This window comes from Poecilia reticulata, linkage group LG9 (genome assembly GCF_000633615.1).
Source record: "Poecilia reticulata strain Guanapo linkage group LG9, Guppy_female_1.0+MT, whole genome shotgun sequence".
In the NCBI taxonomy this organism is placed as follows: Eukaryota; Metazoa; Chordata; class Actinopteri; order Cyprinodontiformes; family Poeciliidae; genus Poecilia; species Poecilia reticulata.
Window position 1 is genome coordinate 8,655,757 of NC_024339.1, and position 18,290 is coordinate 8,674,046.

The 18,290-nt window shown below is 40.2% G+C and overlaps 1 protein-coding gene across 2 annotated transcripts in view; it reads left to right on the top strand.

Moving 5' to 3' along the window:
* Nucleotides 1-4,044: 4,044 nt before the first annotated feature.
* The window catches only part of LOC103469653 (transmembrane protein 132D), a 42,206-nt gene continuing 27,960 nt past the window's right edge, over nucleotides 4,045-18,290 (top strand). For both annotated transcript variants that reach the window (XM_008417451.2, XM_017306460.1), the window contains exons 1-2: nucleotides 4,045-4,537; nucleotides 11,859-12,735. In XM_008417451.2, the coding sequence (XP_008415673.1) occupies nucleotides 4,420-4,537; nucleotides 11,859-12,735 (995 nt within the window). In that variant the 5' untranslated portion in view covers nucleotides 4,045-4,419. The remainder of the gene's footprint in view (nucleotides 4,538-11,858; nucleotides 12,736-18,290) is intronic.

Consider the following 18,290-nt stretch of genomic DNA (forward strand, 5'->3'; position numbering starts at 1 on the left):
ATGTGTGACAGTTGAAAACCTTTTTCAGTTTTATTGCTGAAAACAATTGAAGCATAAAGGTGCATAAATTCTTATGTTACAAAATACACAGTATTTTTTCATTTATTGTTAATAAAACAGGTCAAAGCACATGCTACGTTAATTCTCTGCTGAATTTATGTACCAGCTCAGTTAAATAGTGGTACTTTTACACCGCAAACAGCATCAATCTATTTTGCCTTTATCTATTTTTAAGTACAGTTTTTTTTTTACTCTTCTGACATTTGTTGCATAAATATGACATAGCATTATCATTTCTGTTGTACAGTACCTTCTAAACCGGACCTCAGAAGTCCACTCTTGTTGTTACACGACTCCAAATGCGGCGCCAGCTCCAAGTCTGCCAACCGCTGTAAAAACATCACTGCTGCCTGTCTGGGTATGTGGTGGTCTCTCCAGCATGAACGACAATAAACCTTCCTCTATTTCGCCTTTGTGAAAAATGTTTTTCAGATGAACAACAGTTTCCAAGTTACAATCACAAACCGAAGGACAAACAAACCTTCAACTGATGTTTTAACTTTTCCCCCAAACGTGCTGCAGAACTTCTGAAAATTAAGCCATGTGTATACTAATTATTAGCAAACACTGGCATTTGGAGAAATCCATCCTTCCGGGCAAACATTGACACCACAGTCATGTTCCTGAAGGAAACGTGACGCTACAGGCAGCTACAAAGCAGCTTAGCCTATAGCTCAGGGACTAAAACTAAGAAGCAAACAGGCGCGCTTTGTCTAAAAGGTAACAAAATCCAGCCTTGGGGACCCTTCAAGGGCGGGTTTTGATTTGAAGACCGCTCAAGAAGATTTTCAACAACCCCCCAGCCGATATTTCGTAAAAAACAATTTCGACGTCTACATTCCTGTTGACGTGGAAGCTGTTAGCCGTTTCACTTTGTCTTCTGTTTTGATAAGGTCACATAAATTCAAGGTTACTAATTCATGAGAAGAAAAGTAAGAAAAAAACATCCTGATTAGAAGGTAAATAGTCATTTATTCAATTACAAATGAGCTGATTTATGTCCTCGTAGAGCAGAAATCGTAGCACGGAGCAGGTGAGGAGGACCTCAGAGCTGCAGTGAAGACGTGCTTAAGGAGGAGACAGAGATGCACACACAAGCTAGTCAGCATTTTGTTCAATGTCATTCCGAGGCTATGCAAATTTAAGATAATCTTTTCACTGGGTTTGAAACGAAAATGAGACTTAAAGCGTTTGTGGAAGCGCGTGTGGCTAAATGCTCCTCGGCAGAAGTTACCTCGATCTGTCACACAGAAGGATGATGTACACTGAAAACACATTCCCTCCCTCCTGGCACTCGCATTTATCTCTCGGTTTATGACCACTCTTCCCCCCACGCTGGCACATTTCTGCCGTGACATCCATCTATTTCAGCATCCTGACTCGCATATCCGGGGGCCCGTCTTGTCTCGCCGTCCTTAAGATGTTCAGGACGCATCCGTGATAGATTCAACCATATGCTTTCTCTTCATTTGGAAGCTGAGAGTGACAAGGCGAAGGTCAGCAGCATCCTTTTTTTTTTTCTTTCCTTTTTCTTTTGTCCTGTAAAATGATGTGTGGGTACGGTTGGTAACTTTTGAGAAGAATTTATTTTTGTGTGTAGCATTAGATAATTAGATAATGTAAAAAAGAGCATTCCTGTGACTTTTTAAGATAAACCAATAAATCAACCATCCGGCTGCCATAGCTCTGCATCTAGATTTGAAAGTTTAATTGCAGCACCAAAGTGTACATACCTCTTGAATGTTTTTACATAATTCCCTAAAATTGTGTGGCTGTAACGTGATAAAACATTGAAAAAAGGAATAAATATTTTTAAAAAGGCACTCCGTTTCCTCCTGCGTCACTGTTATTATTTTTTTTTTTTGGTTCTAACCCACCTTCAGAGTACAGCTCACAGTGCAGTTGCATTTCCCTGTGTGTGAGGAGCAGGTAAATAGCAGAGGATCTAAATCATCCCACGGCGGCACCGCAGCGCATGGAGCAACCCCAGCACACAGATGCTTCTGCTTATCACTGCGCTGCAGTGATGGAGAAGCTCAAATGTGCTCTCAGCTGTAGCTCATGGCAGCCTGCGTCCGTCTCCAGATAACTCCCAGCTGCTAGTTATGAGCTCTGTTCATTGATATGTTGCCTAATCCTCTTTATTTGTTAATAAAGCCCCAGTGCGTTTGCAGCAACAAGTCTGCGAGCCTCACGCGAGAGAGCAAGCGACTAACTTATAACTGAGTGATACAAGTCAGAGCATGGACCATGTTCAACCACTGAGGTAAAGGTGTTTTCATTCCCCTCCTTCTGAAACATGCATTTTCCCATCCTGAAATGTGTTCGCTAAACCCAAACAGATGTGTGTAGAAAATGTCTGATAAGTTTAAATTCTGCTCATCAAATGAGCCCATATGAAGGAGGAATCTATGAAGGAGGAATCTCGTTCCTCATCTTCAGCTGTAACTGAAAGTTGTTCACACGTGTCATGTAAAATCCTCTTCACCATTAGAGGGCACTAAAAATCCACATGAAGCTTTCACAACATTTCCTGCCCTTCAGAAGAAACTATTAGGGTTTTTTTCTACAAGAAAATCCTGTGGAAGGTTTTAAGATAAGAGACTTATTATTAGTTTGTTACTTTTTTTTTAAAGAGAAGTGGCAATAATAATGACTAATGCCCAAATGAACAGTACAGAAATATGAGTCATATTTTTTCCAAAGACTGGCAAAAACTGCATCTCTTTGAATAGCAACATTAATTTGATTATTTTTGGTGATATGAATCAGCTTTGTGAATGTTAGGAAATATTTAAGAGTTAGATTAAGTGGGCCAATTCAGCAAGAGATGAATGACTGTTTTTTTTTTGTTTTTTTTAAATAGCTTATTTTATTTTTTCAAAGTAAGTTTTAATCCTCAAAAGTGGAAGAAAACCGGGTTTATGCTCTAGATAGTGAGCCTTCTGCAAAATATTGTTGATTAACTCTCAAAGTACCAATACACCAAACCTAAACTGATTTGTTATGATTACTAAAACGTTATTCTTGCTAAAGAACTTTTTTAAATGTTGCTGTTATGCGTCCTTACAGAGTCAGTGTAAGGTTTAATGGAAACTGAAACAGAACGTGATTTGGAGTTCCACTTTCATCACCCACCAGTCACCACAGCAGCACTAATATCTTGTATGTTCTTTTGCTTATTGTTTACAGAGCATAGTCTATTCTACACTGACACTGGTGTCCATTAGTTTGGAGTTAGGATGATGTTATTGGTCAGGATGCAGTCAGTCAGAGTAAAATAGCAAAAATTAGCCGCCATTTATACATCTTGACATCTGTGCATATGACAACTGTCTCAAGTCCAACAATATGGGAGTCATGAGGGTCTGGTCTAAAAGGGAACCAGAAGCAGAATAAATGAATACAAACAAATTCATCATATAATTGTGCACAACATTTCAGCATTTTTACGGCCATTTATCTCTAAGGTTCATGAAAGTTAAAAACAAATGCGTGAATATGAAAAAGAATTAGGCAGATGGGGGAAATTTGGAGTTTTTAGGCTTTTAGCCTTGGTTTTCCTGTGTCTGATGGCATTATGTGTTTGTAGATGAACTGGGACGGTTAGGAGCAGATGAGTGCCACACAAAAATGGTTCCCTGTGAAAGAAGACAAACAAATATGTTGGAACTCTTCACAGCTTGATGACTAACGAATGAATATTAATTTATGAATAATAATTTTCTTTTAAATTAATATTCATAAGCAGCTGGCAAATTTATATTAGTCCCCCCCAACCCCCCATAAACCCCTGTTACACCCCACACCTCAGGCGCCACAATTAGTGACGCTGACGTGATTAACCATCATCAGACATTCAAAATCGAGAAGCAACGTTTGATCAAGTCTCCCATCATCAGATTAAAATCCCGTGCAGGGTTAATCTGCTCGTTGCCTCCTGAGAGGATGAGCAGTGACACATGATGACTTTAGTGCTCTGAAAGGGTTGCGCACAAGACAGCCCCGCGATCTGCGTTGAGCTCCGCAGAGTCCCGTGAGCGGCGGGACACCGGGAGTCAAACACTGATCAACACGGACCTTTCCCTCCGCCGCAGCGCTCGCTTCGCTTGCATCCAGCATCCCCCTCCCCCACAACCCACCCGCCAAAGTCTCTCCGGGCTCGTTACGCACGGCTTTTACGCACAGTCCATGAGCGGAACTTGACTCGCGCTCCGCGTTTTCACCGACGCGCGCGGACCACGCTACAACTTCCCACTCCCACAGGTGTGATGGTGTCGAGCCAGCGAACTGAAGGGATGAGCGAGCCGGTCCGCTCCGCGTTCTGCTGAAAGGGGAAAAGTCCAACCAGCACGGACGATGGAAAGTAGTTGCCTGCAGCCGCGAGCCGCGCCGCGTGCCAAAATGAGCTTTAACCGGCAAAGCTGGATGATCCTATTGTTGGTGTTTGCAACTATATCAGCGGTACTCACACAAGGTAAGCGAGCGGAGAGTGACCATATGCTGCATTTTAGCCATTTTTTAATATTAAGCGAGCGATATGTCCCAGTGCGGAGAAAGTCTTTTGGAGCATCTTGGGACAGTACTTAATGGTAATAAAGAAAAACAAAAACAAAAAAAACGAAGCTACTTGATATCTCCGTTGCATGTTTCTTGTTAGAGGGCTGGCTCCCTCTCAGCTAAATCATGATTAAAGCAGCTTTCTCTGAAGGTCTGAATAATAAATAAACGTCCCCCATTTACACCACAAACTTTCATCTCGCTCTTCAGTAATACAGCGTTGCAGCAATCCTAAACTGAGCATAATTACGTGTCTCACTTGCGGCAAAGAATTGTCACAGTAGTGAGGAGTGAATTAAATATTTAGGATGAAATCAGCGACTTGATGGGGTTGTATAAAAATTTGAACCGTGCCTTCATACGCTCGGTACATTGTCTCTGCTTTGATGTCAGCCAGGAACCCTTTCCCCCCCCCCAACACACTCAGTGAAGCAAGTACAGACATACACTTATACCCTCAACTTAATCAAGAAAAAAATGGAGTTAAAAAAAAAAAAAGCAAAGGCAATATATGTGAAGCGTGGAAAGTGCTTCTCAGATGGCCATTTCCTGGGAGTGCAGGCAGACTGACTTTTAATAGGATGACAAAAGCTGAGAAATTGGGATAAATCTGATTTTTCAAAGCAGCTTTAAGAGTTTCATTGGAAATAACAATCCCAACCAATCACTACGCAAGCTTAAGCCTCCCTCAATCTATCTGCCTTTTCTCTCTCCCTCTCTTCTCTTATCCTTCCATGACTCCTCACATGCCACAAGATCTCTACATGTTTGAACATTGTCATGCATTTGTCAGACCTTAAAGCTGTGAAGGTGCTGCGATGCGTTTCCAAGGGTTATCAGTTAGACTTAGCCCAACCCGTTGGCACGTAATTTGGTGGTGGTTAAAATGTCACAATGACAAATGGGGACAGTTTTTTTTTGTTGCCTGTTTCTAATTATGTTTTTTTTTTTTTATACTTAATGAGCTTCAAGTCTGAGGTTGGAAGCCCTTCTTGCCATTATCTCCTTTGCTCCTCCCTCCTGTCAGGACTCATCTTGGCCACTTGAAAATGTTACTTAATTTTGGGCCAGATGCATTGGTGAATATTAGGTTTTTTTCTACACCTTACTCCTCAGACAAGTAGTGTTGGTTGCAGGAGATGTCACTGATGAAGTGTTCAATCTAGCTGATTTATTGCAAACAGACAAACAGACAGCTGAATATGTTGTGAAAAAACACAGAATTAACTGTACATATGAGTAGATTAGTGCACATTGATCCATTATATGGTGTTGGAACAAGGCCTGTCACAATGACAAATTTAGCAGGTCAATAAATTGTCCCAGAAGTTATTGCTATAACTTCTGGTATTGTTTTTTTCTTTTTTTTTTGTATTGTTGTTTTGAGACCGTGTTCAAGTAACATGATGGTAATGGCAGAAAAATGCAAGAAAAGCCTCTCAAAAATCAATATGCTTCGATTTCTAACAAACATTTTACACTGGAACTGGAAGATATTTTAAGTATCAAAAGCCACAGAAACAACAAATAGAACGAATTAAGATGTTTCTGTAAACAAAATTGTCCTTCAAAAGAAAAATGACTGAAGACTTTTGTCGTCCAACTTTTGGCAGAAAGAGAGAGAAAAGAGAAAAATGATAAATCACGGATATGGAAATTATTGAGCTCGTTTTAATTTATTGTACGATTAACCAATTTATTGCAACAGGCGTAAATGGAAACTTGCCATTTGAACTGGAAAATGATTCGACATCATGCTAAAGGCCCACATCATGATGCTGCCAGCAGGGACCTATAGGCCTATGGACAGAACAATGCTTTAATCTACATAATATTGTATTACATCCCTGATTAGTCTGAAATCTATATGCCCTTGTGCCTCTACCATACATAAGCTTGAACAAATCTCTTTCCGCTGCAGATTGCCCCTGAAAAATGTAACTTTCAATTAACTTATTACAGGACTTTTGCCAAATTAACAAGTGTTAAGTGTGTGTCCCAAGTGGGTGCTTAAATGTTGTGCCAACGCCAGTACATATTTTTTGTACTTAAGGGCCTCTTCTTCGGCAAACTGTCAGAAGCTCATAAAAAAAAGCTGCCATGCTCTGTTAAAGATAGCTGCTCTGCAAAGGCGAGCCAGTCAACGAACGGAAAAACTCACCACTAAAACTTGATAAAAGATGCCCACCAGTGTCACAGGTGTATAATTAGTTCTAGTAGTAACATCTGGGCCTTCGCCAGCGCTTTTTTAATTCCAACATATTGATATCGAGCGAATCGCCTCATATGCGACCGACATTTGATCTCCAAAAGCACCTGTAACAGCAGTAGAAAAGGAAAAACCAGATCTTTTCATCTCACCATTTACTAATTAGAATGCAGACACCCATTGCCTTCTGCAAAGCTGTTGGGATGGCAGAGTTGTTTTGCACATATGGTGAAAGCCATCAGTGCACATTAGGATTCACCGAGGATTTTCAGGCTTTAAGCATTTAATGGAAAGACAAAGATTGATTAAAACTCTGGGAGAAATGCTTTAAGACAAACACACTGAGCAGATGCAGAAACTAAAAATCTACAGGGAAAAGACTGTTCATTAGATATTGTTTTATCCAAGGTTAAAAAAAGAAAGAAAGAAAGAAAGAAAGAAGGAAACAAACCCACTGATCAAACTTTAACTTTTGCATTTTAATAACATAAAAATATTCCTCTTTATGAATTAAAGTAATTATTTATGCTCAGAGATGAGATGTAATCCACATCACAGCTTTGTTTCATGTGGAGTTTCAGTGAATAATTTAAAAACATTATGCGCTGGAATGTTAGATTATTCCTAGGTTTTGTATAATTTATATGAACAACTGTTTTTCCATGGAGGAATGTTTACGAGAAACAAATTGAATGATTTGCAAAGCAAGAGGTGAATGCATGCGTTCTTACTTTCAGCACTTTTTTATGTTAAAACAGTTAAAATTACACATGGAGTTTGTTGAAGTTGCTTGGTTTCCTGGCGCGGCAGGAAGCTAAGATTTGAGTCCGCACGTTTTTTGCTGAGGCCGATGTTGCTAAAGACGCTAAACGTGAGTCTGCGTTATCCATTCCAAAACCAAGTTTTTTTTTATCTGGGATCGTTGCACAGTTCAAACGCTGAACAGTTTTCAAGTTCAACCACATAGCTGTTGATTCAATGTGGAGGTGAACAAGTGAACATTGTTCCTCCTTCAAAATCTCATGCACGTTGCGAGGAGCTAGCAGAAGGAGCTAATATGCAAACAAAGCACAAGGCTCAACATGGCAGCAGAAGAAATAACTGAAAAACTTTTATTCCTGGAGCATGGGCAGCAAACTGGAGGAACTAGAGAAAACTAGGGAGCTTATATACTGAAGAAAGAGAGAGAGAAAAAGAGAGAGAGAGAGAGAATGACCTTGGATCCAGGTGAGCTTTATAAGGGGAATGTTGAACAGCTGTGTGAGGAGAGTGCTGAGGGAAGGAGACTAATAAACATGAAAAAACACAAAGAAGAACAAGCCTAATAATGGAGAAGAAATTACATGCACAATCAGAAGAAAAGAATAAATAAGAAGCTAAAAACAAAACACAGAGGGATGAGCTGATGAGGAAAAACTTAACAAACATAAACGCTAACTAAAACACAAACATCAGTGGACTACGACATAGTTGACAAATGGCACAGTGGTTTTAGATTTTAATGCCTCGTGTTGGTTTTATTCAAGCATATTTAATGCCTTTGTGACCAAGTAGCTCTTTTTTTGTTATGCGTGATGAGGCATTTGCCTTGTCTGTATGGCGACAGCAACACTCTACTTGGAATTAAAATTTCACATTTGGAATTGGTTTAATTTTTGATCAGCACCCTTCGATAATGTAAAAAAAAAAAAAAAAAAAACGTCCACTTTGGACACTCCTGCTGGTGTTTCTTGGTCGTCCTTGAGCATCCAAACCAGTTTCATCCAAAGGTAGCAGGTCAGAGTCAGATTGTTGGAAACTTGACAAAACTGGGAGTTCCAACACGACATTGATCCGAAACACACATTAAAGCTTCTTTTCAAAGAAGTAATAAAGTCGATTTATCTAAACCTTGTCAAATTTTATACATTTCTTACACAAAAACAAAAAAAAATGATCACAACACAAATCTTCAATAAAGTGAATAAAGTAATCGTTTCTGGCTGGTCTTTTAAAATGCACCTGGCATGATGTAATAAAGCAGAAGTTCATTACAACCGTCTGTAGAGACAGTTGGGAGCGTCAGCACTGATGTTAACCAACTTGGCTGAGGAGCAGGAGCAGCTCAGGAGGAGAAAATCTGAGAGGCTCAAACAGCTGGAATAGTTGGTGCCGCAGAGTTGCTTATGTTTCCCTCCTGAGAGCAAAACTATCTCTTTTGGAGAAAAATCTTCTCAGATTGCTTGACAGATATGTGAAATTTTGGCAATGAACAGTTCATCTCCGACTCAGAGCCTGCCATTTTTAAGTAGTTCTCAAAAAAAAGAAGAAAAAAAAAACCTGGAACGAACAGACTAAGGTATACAAAAGAGCCCTCCTTTAGATTTCATGGTACATATATATGCATATAGATATATAAAGACTAAGATTACATGAGGGTAACGAAACCGAGCCGAAGAGATGATCAAACGCGCAGCGTTTTGTAACCTAATCAGAGCTACAGAGGTTTCCCTGCTTTTCAGATAAAGTAAGCTAGTTTATATTTACTCCAAGTGGAGCTTCTGCCAGCTCTGGTTTCAAACGGCACATCTGTCACTGTGGCCCCTGGTAGGATAAGCCTCAGCAGCCCAGATTCAGGCTCCAGTCTCCTCCTCGCACGGCACGGCGCGGCGCCCACTCAGCGAACATGAATGACACTCATGTCTGTGTGGGCAAGGAAGGAGGGAAGAAAGAAAGAAAAAAAGAAAAGAAAAGCTTCTGGCTTCTTCTGAGGGCTGCTAGCTTGAAATGACTGTGACATGTAGAGTGAAGTCAGCGCAGTGTGAACGGTCCGGGCCAGCTTGACAGGCTTTTTAGCTGGAGTGGATGAACAAAGATGAAAAGCGGATGAGATGGATAGATGATAGAGAGACTCATCAAATGCCAGCAGCCATGAGGGGACATGACGAATGATTCTGCTTTAAACCTTCCGAACTGGAGGCACAACAATCAATAATTCAGGGATAAACACAAGTTATGTGACATCTCTTCGCATTTCACAAATGCGCGGGGCGCAAATTTTGTTGGAGATTTGATCTTTTTAACGATTTGCGGCCGCGTGTCGATTCGTAGGAACGCGTTTGATTCCCTGTCGGATGTGATTTTATGTGCTGTGAGAGGCTCAGTTTTGTTGGTTTTTCTTGACTTAATCAGATGTTGGATTTTATTATTACCAACTAGAAGAACGCCATTTAGTTTTGGGCCTGCTTTTGTATTTTTTTTACAGTTCTGTTTAAAAAGACATTCAAAAGAGATTAAAATAAAATCACCTTTGAATCAAAAGACAAAAAAAAAAACTTTCAGTAAAGATCAGATAATATTCATTCTGCTGCTCTCATGCTCACATGAAAAAGCCCAGAAATAACTTCTTTTTGTATTGTCTGAATGTTGTTAACACATGGAAATCAGAGAAAAATCCCACACTAAATGTAAGGTTAAAAAAGCATTCTAAACTTTAATGTTATATTCAACCTTCCGATATTAAAAATAGGACTTAACAATAATGTAGTTGCACAATAATAATTATAATTGCATAATAACTTACTGACATAGTGCTCCTTTTGTCAGATTGTGATCCTGAAAAGCAAATGGTAGGTTATAATGACAGGCAACGAAAAAAAATAACGATTCAAAATGACATAATTATACTGTTTGGAGTTGACTGAAACTACATTCTTGTGTTATGCAAGAAAAGTTTGTTTCCACGCTTTGTTAAAAGAAATTGATGCTTTCAGAAGTTTGAAAGAAAAAACTGCAGCCAAGATCCTGATCATTTCATTCTGCTCAAACATCAAAAATAAAAAGAATGGTGTTGTTCCCATCCTGCACCTTTAAATATTCAGCTTACGAAAACAACCAGAAAGAAACAATAAGCTTGTTCAGACTGTGGGTGACACCAATTAGAAATAAATAGATCATTACTTTTTTTACTAAAATATACTAAAATAACAACAAAACAAATTAAGGTGTCCATTTAATGAATTCATAACGTTTACAAATACATTAATCCACATTTTTTCCACCTTCTCTGCCTGATTTCATCTTGTGGAAAAAGTTCAGTGACGTCCGATCAGGTTTGATAGTTCCAAACTTGTCTCTTCTCTAACTTGACTTTAACGACTCAGTGGCAGTTTTTTGACTCTTTGTTTGGTTGAATCTAACTGAGCTCCTACCCAAACCCAGCATTTGGATTGTAGGCACACTTTTTCTGCACAAAAAAAATAAAATAAAAAAATCTGAATGCTGCAACTAACCTAGAACTGATGGGAAAGTGTAGCTTTCTTGCAATGTGCTTCCTGTTCGTTTATGCATTATCGATCTTCACTATCTCGCATTGTGAAATCTTGTGTCTGTGAATCAGCCCAAATCTCCAAAAGTTACATCATCCCATGATCGTAGTAGAACAAAGCGTCCGATGGGTGACGAGGTAATTTATCTCACCCGTACGAAGTGAACTTCTTAATAACTTATAAGAAAACTGTGTTGAAAAAATAAAATTTAATTGCCATTTGTAATATTCTACGGACTCCCCTGTTTTTTTATTGCTGTGCCTTTTTCTGTGCCACACCTATCTGTTTAAGAGACGGAGTAAAAGATAATCATCCAGGTGCACTTTCCCATAAATCACACACAAACAGCTCTGCCTCTGTTCAGTGGTTCAATACCGTGGTCGCTCGGTGACTATTAAAAATTTCATTATGATATTGATGTTTTTGAATGGAACGCATAAACTTCTACTAGTAATATTGTTTGCCATTCTTGGTAAGAGAAAAGGGGAAAGCTTAAGGTTTAAGGTTAATCTCAGAATCCTTTTTAATTCTTTGATGCCCTACTCAGCTGATAGGCTGTCCTTCAATGGCCCCTGGGTTAAAGTAGGCTATAGCAGTTTATTACCAAATGTACATGCAGGCAGGGAAGGGTTTCTTTGGCTATACGTCTTTCCAAACAGTACAGCGTATTTTTGTTTTATTTTATTTTAGTAAATTGTAAGTTACTGTTCTTTATCTTCCAGATCCAAACAGCAAGGAACTCACTGATACTAAGAGTCCAGTGCCTTTCCCTGTCTTCCTGCCGGTCAACTATGAGGTACGGGACGCCGACTACCTCTTCCTTAAGGAGGCTGGACAGGACTTCATGAGGAACTCCAGCATGCAGAGTCACACGCAGCCCTTCGTTCTCTTAAGAGCCAGCCGCCAGCCAGCTGTCAACGCCAGCTACGGCCCCGTGTCCACAGAGAGACTGGTGCCTCTGGATCTGGTGCAGTCGGTGCAGCTCTTCAACGCCCCAGATGTCTTCACATTCAACTGGAAAATCCAGGCCTTCGTGCTGACGCCTCGGGTTTTCTCCTCCAAACCCAAAGTCCGGGTGCTCTTCTACGTCGCAGGGAGGGATTGGGCCAGAAGCGAGGGCGCCTTGGACGAGCTACCATGTGTGACGGTTTATGCTTTCTGGCAAACGCAGGAGGTGAGGGGTTCTTGCGCCATAGGAGGCGAGAGGGGAACTTGCATGGCCGAGCTTCTGCCTGAGCCGGGGTGGTTTGCTGCGGGGTCGGAGGGCACCGGCAGGGAAAGGCAGGATCCATCTGCTGGGAACTCGGTGGAGCTGTACTACCAGGCTCGGCCCAGGGTCAACGGGAAGTGCTTTTCTGTGAACGGAAGCCGGTGGAGCAGCTCGGCGCCGCCGGCTGAGTACGTTCCCGTGACTCCCATGCAGAGGATCGGAAGCGTGCAGCTCCTGCAGATTCCCAAGGGGATGGCCACTCTGTCCCGCCTCAAGCTCGGGAACGCCATCGTCATCCGGACGTCGTCCAAACCTCTGAAAAAGACCGACATCGCCACCTTCTACATACTGATGGCCAGCTCTGCTCAGCTGACTAACTTCACTCTCAGGTACGGCCGCGTCTGTTGTTGCTTCGAGTGCCGCTGCACGAAAAAGATAGAAACCAGAGACTTTTTCCCCACTCACAGTATTAGTCATCTTCTCTAATTCTTGCACTAATCCACCGGCATCAAAAATAAGGCCATGTCAGGAGCACAGAGATATAACGTGGATTATGGCATTTCTCTGAAAATATCACAGTGGTTTTTCAGTGAAGGGAGCGAGATTACTTGCTCCGGCGCTGCCTGATGACATTAAGAGCTGCTTCAAGAGCGGTAGTCATCATGGTTAATGTGGATCAAATAAAGTCACGTGTGACTCATTATTCCTGAAGGAATGTATATGCCCAGTGTTTGCATTATGTTGGCGCATGAAGATTGTGGAGATTAAGTCAGTCAAATTCAAGGCTTTTGCGGTGCAGCTTGTTTCCCTTTTTTGACGGCACATGCTCTTTAAGATAAATGTATTCCTTTGAAGGTGTTTGCCTCATCCATAGCTGCAAAAATCATGTGTTTCTGACAGCTGTGATAAAATTACTTTTCTTATCTCCGAAAAATAAACGCTTCACTTCTTGATGTATATTCTTCTTGTTCCAACATTTATTTCACCATTTCAGCTTTTTTCATAGTTTCATCTCACATCACATTGCAACCCCTCAGCCGATACTATTGCGATTTTAAGCAAACGGCAGGATTGTATAACTAAGTGAAAGGAAAATGATACAGGTTTTGTTTCTTTGTATGTGTATTACTAAATAAGTCCCACATATTTCACATGTTTACCGCTGCAGGTTTTCTAGTCGATTTACCTCCACTGAGTTTGACAATTTCTGGACTGGAAGTTGTTTCTCATTTACATTTAACAAAATATCTCAAGCTTGGTAAGATTGGGTTGGTTAGACAAACTCTTTAAAGTTTTGCCTCAGATTTCTGTGCTAAGATCCACACTGTAAAAAAATAACAAAAAAACTTAATAATAATGGCAACTGTGGTTGCCAGAATTTTACTATGTAAATACAGTAAAATACTTTGTTACTTTGTGCACATAGTCTTTCATTTACAACCTCTATTACAGAGTTTTTTTCTTCAGGATTACCAAGAATTTAACTCCATCCCATCTGCTAATGAAATCTCTCTAGTGGTGCCACTCCTTCCTATGAAAGGCAAAACATTCATTTTGCTACAACCAGAGTGATGTTCAGGGTCATGTGCAGTATTAGTCAATCCCTCCAGTTTTTCATGATTCTGCCATGCCAACAAGATCAAGAGCAACGTAATTATGAGTTTATTAACAATTTCCTGCAAAAATGGTCAGAAACATTGGGTTCAAGTGGCTGCTGACTCCCATCTGCAGGTTTCAGTATTTCTTACTTCTACTACACTGCTGCCAAGTTAAAGTCTTTGATTGATATGGCCAGTGACGAAAAGTCATATTTCACAAAATAAACACAAATATTGCAAATATTTCTGAAGCAGCACCATAAAATGAACAATTCTGATCGCAAAAAAGCTAATGAAAACAATTGTGAAGCCGTGGAGGGACTGATTAGTATTCGGCCTCGGCTGCACATAGAAAAACTTCAGCTTTGATGTCCTCTGACCAGAGAGCCTTCTTTAACATATTTGCTGTGTCACTTACACTATTTGGGTGAAAACTTGTCTTCTTCACAGCTTCCTCCTTACAGCTCCCCCATAAAATACAGATTTTTGGAGTTTAATACTGAATCCTCTCCTTGTCCAGGCTGTCGGTTCATGTTTTAGAAGAACTAATCAGTGCGTCACAAGATATTTAAAGTTTGGGCTTTAAACTTTTCCACACATGTGTGGTGTGATGTTTGGTGTTCTTGGTGCCTTTTGATAACACAGCCCAGGATGTGAAAACATGTTGAATTCTGTATATGAAGCCAAGGAACAACAACACGACTTACTCTTTGTCAGTTTGGTTTTCTGTTGTCTCAGAAAGTGACGCAATACGGCAGAGATGTGGCTCAAAACTGGAGGTGGAGTGGATTAAATGCATCTGACCTGCTCTCATGGTTTCATTGATGTTTCCAGGGTCATCTGCAGCCTTTTGTTGTCTTTATCCAGTTGGAGATCAAACAGAACCTCTCCGCAGTAACGCTCGATATGCTGATTTCAGCTGTCAGAACAGACGGAGCAGAGATTTGCGCTAACCTGATTACAGACAGATTTATTGTGTTATTATTCAAGACGGGGTCTTCTTTACTCCGAGCAGGTGAGTAATGATCTGTCAGGGGGAATGGAAAGCTTTTTCTCAAACAGGACAGTTATAGATGTGGTTGGTTTGAAGAGGTAACGTATCGCCTTGTGTTTTTGAGCAAGGCGTCCTTACTTAGAACCCAACAAGAACCCGTAAAGGCTGTTTAACCATTAGTTAGTTCCTGGGTACTAGTAACATAGAGTTCCTTCCAAGTGTGCGAATACTCTTTGAACTGTGACAATAAAACCACAAACTTCAAAGGTTTTTGCCGAAATGTTACAGAACCTGTTGAAAGACCAACATGAAGTTTTGCATAATTGTAAAGAGAAAATGATATTATAGGATAGGATGATTGTCAACCTTTATTTACATATAAAAGTAAGAAAAAATCTATACCCTCTCCAATTTAAAATCCCAGACCAACCAATGGCCTTCATAAATTAACAATTTTGAGAAAAAGAACCAACTTTTGAGTAACTTAAGCTCTATAAACAATACAGTAGTTATCTGAAGGCTTTAGTGTTTTGCTTTAGTGAAAGAGTATAATCTCAATTACAAACCTACTGTGACATGGGCATCACCTACACTGACAGGCCCAGCAAGGAGAGCATTAATAGATTTAGATATTAGAGGTTCATTGTTACTCTGGAGGAGCTGCAGAGATTCCCACCTCAAGAATCTGACAACTATTAGTCATGCACTCCACAAATTTAGCTTTTATGAAATAGTTACAGTTTATTTTAAGCCATGTAGGGGAAATTGCATATGTGTTGAAGAATTTGCTCTGGTCAGATGACAACAACAATTTGTTGTTTTTCTTCTGGCAAATTGTAGACAACTACTACTCTGAACACACTATTCCCAGAGGGAAACATGGCAGTAGCAACGTCTTGGTGTTAGAAATGACTCTTTACAGCAGGGAAAAGAAAAGCAGACCGATGTCAAGATGGATGAAGTTAAATATAAAACAATTCTGGAGGAAATTTCATGTTAGAGGGTGCAAAGCACTAGAGGCTGGGGCAGAGGTTGATCTTAGCAGGACATCAGCCCAAAAGCTCGCAGGCTGCATGTGAGGTGGAAATGTCCCAGTCAAAGTCCTTAAATCCAATCGAGGATTTTAAAACTGATGTTTACAGACACTTTCCATCCAGTCTACCTGAGTGTGGGTTATTTTGTAAAGGAGATTTTGTGATAACTTTTTGTCTATGGATACCAAAAGCTGGTATTGATTCAAAGCAAATGCAGAAACCAAATTGTAGCTGCAATTCAAATGACTTGCAGTTGCAAGTCTGAATAAAAACAACAAAAAGAAAATTCTCAAAATCACCTATTATTTTTATCCCCTTCACTACTTTGAGTTGGTCTGTAACCCAAAATCCCCATGAAATACCCCACATCTTTAGCTGCGACGTGACAAAAAAGTTCTGAATGGCATAAATACCTTTGCAGACTCTGAATTTTGCTCCAGATTTCAAATTTTTTACATCGCTGATAATGAAACCCTGACAATGTTTTGTTGAAGATTTTGACTTTGTCTTTATTTAGTAATCCTCTTCCCAGTTTGAAAAAAAAAAAGATGAACATGGACTTGAACAATTGAGCACATGCAATGAGACATAGCAAAAAAGCATAAAGGTCAAAATGTTTCATCCGACACTTCTTCAAGTTTGGAAGAATATTTTTAGGAACAATCATTAAATTCAATAATAGCACATAAACCCACGTAGCTTAAAAGGTTAGGTCATCTATTTGTCTTAATTATCTAGTTTTCTTTTCTTCCCGTCTCTTTATTTTAGCTGAAGCAACGAAGCCAAAAATGAAAAGTTAATTTCCCTTCCTCTTCAACCTGTCACTTTTAATCATTGCCGCCTTATCTCATTTACTTAGTCACCCAAAAGAAACCCAAATTAAAATCAGATAACCGTGATGCCACATCACTCCCCCCCACCCCTCATTTTCTTCAGTTCCCTCTAATTCTGCTTTCTGCATTCGGTTGGAAGACTGACAATATTACTTGAAATCCTTTTAGTAAGCCGTCATGTCTGCACTGTAGGTTTCAGTGACTAAGACTCAGAAATTTCCGTTTTGCATCATCCTATAAGCATCGTGCGCTCCGTGTGCTCATTCCATTTCCGCGGCAACACGTCGCTACGCAGGCCTATCTTATCTGCATATTAACAAGCTCTGTGCATCCAGACTTCAACAGATGTCTGTGTGCTATATCACTGTCTGTGTATCCCATTAAGCTCTCCTTAATGCTCTCTCATCAGCATGATTAACGTGTTATTGATCTCTATGCCCAGAGCCGAGGGATATTTAAATTTAAGGTTGACCGAGGGGAAAAGAAACAAGAAAAAAGTGTCTGTTTCTCGTTTTCGTCGAATAAATCAGTTTTTTTTCATGCCACTTTACCGCTTTCATTTCCCCCTACTTAGTGGAAATTAGAGTATTTTTTTGTTACTTGTGAAGTTTAAAGGCATTGACTGTAAAACCAAAAGCGGTTTGTTTTACTTTCTTCTTCTTCTCCTTCGCCTATTGAATCATCTTAAGGAAACATTCAGACATGAAATTAAATTTAGCCGTCTTTTCTATATGACATGGTTTCCGCTAAGCCTTTCAACCTGGAAATCTAATCCTTCATCTGTGTAACAAATGGGGGTTTTACATCCATTTTGAGGCCCGCCGTCCCCGCCATCTGGCAGGGGCGCTGTCATGAAGGTCCCCCCCCTCAAACTCCCTCCGCTCCATGAGAACGATGAGCACGTTGTCAATGGCTCGCCATCAGACTGGCTAAATGTTGGACATTTGCCTGCATAATTAATGACTGCATCTGTTTCCGATTTCATTGGGGTTTTGCTGGTGGTGCTGTGGCCCCCGTAGCAAACGTATCCACACAGTTAGATTGGAAAAATCATAGCGTAGAAGAAGCAATTACAAACCTTATGGAGCATCTCCATATTGCCATTAATAATGGAATACATAGGGGGCTGGGCGTCCAGGTTACACCAAGGAAATAGTCCAGCTTCTGCTTAATGGAATTTTTAAATAATTTCGTTGTTTCGTATCAGTCTGGAAAACACTTCATTTTAGAGTTAAGTCTGTTGGCAAAGCTGAGCTGTAATCCAAAATGTCATGACATGTTTGGCTTTGTAAGTGATAGGTTATATACGTTTGTGTTCCAAAAAACAGGTAACCGTCTTGATAGACATCTTAAAACGGCGATGCAACAGGATTTGGACTTTTTCAGTCGCCCATCCATCCATCCATCCATCCATCCATCCATCCATCCATCCATCCATCCATCCATCCATCCATCCATCCATCCATCCATCCATCCATCCATCCA